The sequence below is a fragment of the Myotis davidii genome, unplaced genomic scaffold (assembly GCF_000327345.1).
Source record: "Myotis davidii unplaced genomic scaffold, ASM32734v1 scaffold699, whole genome shotgun sequence".
Taxonomy (NCBI): Eukaryota; Metazoa; Chordata; class Mammalia; order Chiroptera; family Vespertilionidae; genus Myotis; species Myotis davidii.
The window spans coordinates 2,229,901-2,235,278 of record NW_006291007.1 but is presented as its reverse complement, the minus strand read 5'-3'; the positions used below and the strand labels follow the sequence as shown (position 1 = coordinate 2,235,278).

Genomic DNA, 5,378 nt, shown 5'->3' with positions numbered 1-5,378 from the left:
GAGAGGGAGAGGGAGAGGGAGAGGGAGAGGGAGAGGGAGAGGAGAAGGAGAAGGAGAAGGAGAAGGAGGAAGAGAAGGAGGAAGAGAAACATCCATTTGTCCCACTTATTTATGCATCCTAGTATGTGCCCTGACCGGGGATCAAACCCGGAACCTTGGGGTATCAGGACAATGCTCTAACCAGCTGAGCGATACTAAATACCATCTGAACAGATGATGGGTGTGATTTCTCTTACAGTTTCAGCCGTTAGATTCTGGGTCCCACCTAGCCAAAGTTCCCAGCAGAGACCTGCCCACCACCTCTTTCTAAAATAGAGTTTGGGGGCCGTCACGGCTACAGGGGCCCCTGTGCCCCAGGTGTGACCTCTGATGACCCTGTGGCCTCTATTTCCAGGACGCCTTTGACCTGGGCCAGGTGTTTCTCGGGAGCCAGGAGCAGGGGTACGAGGCGTCCGAAGGCCTGCCCAAGGACGTCCGAGGGAACCGCTGGAAAGCGGGCCTCACCATCATCACCCCTGAGCGCAGGTTCCTCTTCACCTGCCCCAGCGAGAAGGAGCAGGGCGAGTGGCTGGAGAGTTTCCGGGATGTGCTCTCTCGTCCCTTGACATCCTTCAACCTCCTCAGTAAGATGCGGGGCCCGGGGATTGTGTTTTTGGTCAAAGGCAGAGGGGCAGAGAGCGGCTTCCTTCACGTGGGTCGGCTCTGAGCCCTGAGACCGGGGTCATGGCTCCTGACGGCGCCTTTTCTATTCTCTTCCTGCCAAAGAAAAGAACAGACAGGGGACATGATTCCCAGCAGCCCTCTCTGTCCACGCTAAGGTCCTCCTCCAGGCGCCCTTCTCCAGTAGCATCTGGAGTTTGTCCTGGCAGAACCCGGGTAGATCCCCTTCTCGCCTGTGCTGAGTCCAGGGGCCCAGCAGCCTCCCTCTCTCTTCCTCCAGCTCCCTCCCTTTCCTCGTGAGAAAAGCCCAGCCTGTTATCATCAGCGAAGGTCACACCCTGGGGCAGCTCCCAGGGTTCTCTTTTTATTTTTTTGTTTTTATTTATAGAGGAGAGAGAGAGAGAGAGAGAGAGAGAGAGAGAGAGAGAGAGAGAGAGAGGCATCCATTTGTTGTTCCACGTATTCATGCATTCATAGGTTGATTCTTATTTGTGCCCTGATTGGGGATCAAACCCTCAACCTTGCATATTGGGCCGACGCGCTAACCAACTGAGCCACCTGGCCAGGGCCCAGCTCCCAGGATTTGGGATTCCTCCCCACTCGCAGAGGGAAGGCTGTTTTTAGTGTCCGTTCCTCTGGGTCCTCCCTCCTGTCTGCCCTTCTCCTGCTCCCCCTGCACCCCAGAGGTGTCACATGCAGGCTTCCCTGTCGGCCCACAGCCCTGTGAATAAAGGGGAGATGTTCTGAGCTAGAGCAGGAACCTTCTGGCCCAGGGCCTGGCTTCTGGGGCCCAAGGAGAAGTTCTGTGTTTGGAAAAGTACCGACTGAGAAAGTGACCCCATATGGCCCCTTGGGAGAAACCCTGGCGCCCTTTGAGTCTGACCAGTGTAAACACAAACTCGCTTCACTTTCCAGACTCTCTGAGCCGAAGTGCCTCTGAAACAGACGCAGAAGTGGCCGGGGAAGCTAATCAGCGGGTGCTTTCTTGTCGCTGTGGCCTGTGCGTCTGAGTCTCTCTGTTTCTGTGTTTCTCACTCTCTGCTTTTCTCTTCTTCTCAGGGTGCCTGTCCCCTCTGTCTCTCACCTTTCTTTTTTTTTAAAATATATTTTTTATTGATTTCAGAGAGGAAGAGAGGGAGAGAGAGATAGAAACATCTCTGATGGGGATCATTGATTGGCTGCCTCCTGCACGCCCCACACTGGGGATTGAGCCTGCAACCTGGGCATGTGCCCTTGACTGGAATTGAACCCGGGACCCTTCAGTCCACAGGCCGATGCTCTACCCACTGGGCCAAACTGGCTAGGGTTCCAGCCCCTTTTTTAATTCTGGCCCCCCCTGCCCTGCGCGGTTCCTTCCAGCCTGTAGGACGGCATGGGCACGGCCACCCCCTCATCCCTCTTCTTTTCCCCTTGCAGCTGCATCAACAGAGAGTGGCCACGGCAGCAGGTGACCCGCTGGCCAAGGCACGGGCTGGCCACGGGCCATGGGAGCTCTTGGTGAGAAGGAGACGTTCTCAGCTCGGCCTTGGTTACCCAGCAGGAGTGCCCCGTAGTTGGCAGCCATCACTGGCAGTGAACTCTGCCAAGACTAAAGCTTTGGCCTTTACCCACCGGCTCCCTGGGCCTCATCAAGGCACAGTCTTAAGGCCCAGGACATCTCCAGTGAAGGCACTGCAATGGGAAGGCGCCCACAGCATCACTCAAGTGGCATGCTGGCCCCAAAACAGGTTAATCCGACTCGACCATGAGGAAATAGTCTATTCTGTAAAACAGCTGGCCTGGACTCCTCAGTGTCAACATCGTGACAGAGGGAGTGGTGTGCAAACTGTGCTAGTTACAGGCGACTAGAGAGCAACGCCAGGCAATGTGTGATTCTGGATCCTGGATTTTAAAAAAATAGCACAAAGGACATAAATCTGAATATGGATGTGTATTAGCCAACAGTGTTATGAGACTGTGATAATGATGTTGTATTTGTGTAGGAGAATGCTCTTGTCCTTAGGGGATATGCATCGAAGTGGCCAGGAGTAAAATATAACAATTTTCAGTCTACAACTGACTCAGCAAAAAATAACTATGTATACATGTATATATAGAGTATTTACATATATACATATACGTGCTATATATATGGAAGAAGACAGGGAGCACACACACATATGTATACAGATACACACACACACACACACACTATATCTGGGGGGAGAGAGAGAGTTGCTATGTAAAATGTTAGCAACTGATGAATCTAGATCAGCAGTTTTCAACCTTTTTCATCTTTTGGCACACATACACTAATTACTAAAACTCTGTGACACACCAAAACATAGATTATTCTTTTTGTCCCAGCTGGCGTGTCTCAGTTGGTTAGACGTCATCATGGGCACTGAGAAGTTGCCAGTTCAGTTCCCAGTCAGGGCACGTGCCTGGGTTGTGGGCTTGATCCCCAGTAGGGGGTGTGCATAAGGTAGTGGATTGATGTTTCACTCCCACATCGATGTTTCTCTCTCTCTCCCATCCTCTCTCTCTCTCTCAAAAAATATCAATTAAAAAACCCTTACATATTATACTTTTTACTGATCTGACCAAAACAAGGTATAATTTTGATTCATTCACATCGGAAGACTATTACTGTGTTGGCTGTTGTCATTTTTTTTTATTTGACTATCTAAGGGAAAAGAGGTCAGTGCCCCTGACCAAATAGTCAGGTATTGCATGTTTTAAATTATTTTTTGCAGCACCTGTGTTGAAAGTTGCTGATGTAGATGAAGTATAGATAGGTTTGTATTGCCCCGTTCATGCAAACTTTCTATAGATTTGAGTGTTAGCCCAGACAGTGTGCCTCCGTGGTTGAGCATTGAGCCATGAATCAAGAAGTCACCAGATTCCCAAGTTTCTCTCTCATCAATGTTTTTATCTGTCTATCCCCCTCCCTTCTTCTCTCTCTAAAATCAATAAAACCATGCCAAGACCGGTTTGGCTCGGTGGATAGAGCGTCGGCCTGTGGACTGAAGGGTCCCGGGTTCGATTCCGGTCAAGGGCATGTACCTTGGTTGCGGCACATCCCAGGCGGGAGGTGTGCAGAGGTGGCTGGTCCATGTTTCTCTCTCATCGATGTTTCTAACTCTCTATCCCTCTCCCTTCCTCTCTGTAAAATATCAATAAAAATATATTTAAAAAAATAATAAAATCAATAAAACCATGTTCAAATTAAAAGCTTAGGGGAACATTTTTTAAAAATATGTTTTTATTGACTTTAGAGAGAGAGGAAGGGAGAGAGAGAAACATCAATTGGCTGCTTCCTACACATCCCCTACTGGGGATTCAGCAGGGAACCTCGGCATGTACCCTGACCGGGAATCTAACCAACCGGCAACCTTTGGGTATATGGAATGACACACAACGAAGTGGATGTTTTAAAACATAAAAAACAAAACAAAAACCCACATCCACTGTTCACTGCTAAAAACAGTCCATCTTTGTGCACATTTTAGAAGACATAAAAGCCTAGATGATACAAAAAAACGATGTCCGCATTGCTCATCACAGCTCTGGAAGGAAAGGCGGCAGCCAGGGAGACAACTCCACCAGGAGCCCAGGGCAGAGAGCTATCAACCCACGTGTCAGGTCTCACTTCCCCACCTCCGTGCCCCTTTTTCCCATTCCAATGAGGAAATGGTACTAATGACTGACATGCAATGGAAGCAACAAGTATTCCTGAGCCACCTCCAAGGTGCCGGGCTCTGTGCCAAGCCCTGGGCATAGGCAGGAGCCAGAGGACGTGGTCCCTGCTGTCACCAATCACAGGCTGCTGGAGGCCACCTTTCCACAGGGCAGGCAGAGACAGAGGAAGGACAGGCCACTCTGGGAGCGCGTGGCAATAGGGTTGGTTTCCCCTAACGGAGGGGGCGTGGGGAGCCTCCTCCTGCTCCAAAAAGTGATGTTGAAGTTGAAACCTTAAAGCTCTTGAGAGGTGAGTCAAAGGACGAGGGTGAGGAAAAGACCCGAAGAGGGGAAAGAACTGGAAGAAAGCTGGGATGGCTGAAGTGAGGCCGAAGTCGACCACCAAGGTCTCTGCTTTACGATCTGTCCCTCCAAGGGATGTGCAGAAAGACGCTGGGTGTACCCGCTTCATTTCGGTGGAGACCTAGAGGGTTGGGAGGCTCTTAAAGAGAGTCTCTGCTTTTTGTGGTATTTTCCTTTCGGGACCCCGCCCCCCCCCCCCCCCCCGCCCCATCAGAGGACAAGCAGCCGCATCCAGGTGTCATTTCTGAGTCTTCCTGCTGCCCAATAGAGAGGGGCTGCTTCCTCTGGTTCCTAAAACACCTTGAAAACGCCTGTTTCAATACCGGCTGGGTTGTATATTAAGGGTCAGGTTACCTGTCTGCCTTTCCCCCGTCCTGTAAGCTCTGTTGGTTGTATTCTGCTAAGTTCTCAGGATGGAAAAATAAAGGCACAGTTCTGCCCTCCAGGAACCTACGGTCTAGAGGGGGAAGAAAGAGGAATAGACAGTAACAAGCTACTTGAGAGAAATGTGGGTTCTTAGAAGCCCCTCAGAAGGGCAGAGAACAGACACACGGGATGGAGATAAAGTCCCAGTGACATGGAGTGCCTGGTTTTAGCTGGTCTCTGAGGCCTGGCTGGATCTCGGTCATTGGATTCCCCGACGACTCCTCTCTACCCTTACATTAAATCCTCTTCTCCCTTTTGACTTGTTAGAA

The 5,378-nt window shown here is 50.5% G+C and overlaps 1 protein-coding gene across 4 annotated transcripts in view; it reads left to right on the top strand.

Moving 5' to 3' along the window:
- ADAP2 (ArfGAP with dual PH domains 2) overlaps nt 1-2,715 on the top strand; it is a 23,220-nt gene extending 20,505 nt beyond the window's left edge. For 3 of the 4 annotated variants that reach the window (XM_015564119.1, XM_015564118.1, XM_015564120.1), the window contains one exon: nt 2,077-2,715. In XM_015564119.1, the coding sequence (XP_015419605.1) occupies nt 2,077-2,508 (432 nt within the window). In that variant the 3' untranslated portion in view covers nt 2,509-2,715. Of the gene's footprint in view, nt 1-394; nt 624-2,076 lie in introns of all 4 variants that reach the window. The other variant, XM_006764039.2, reaches the window with a different exon arrangement.
- The last annotated feature ends 2,663 nt before the right edge of the window (nt 2,716-5,378 follow it).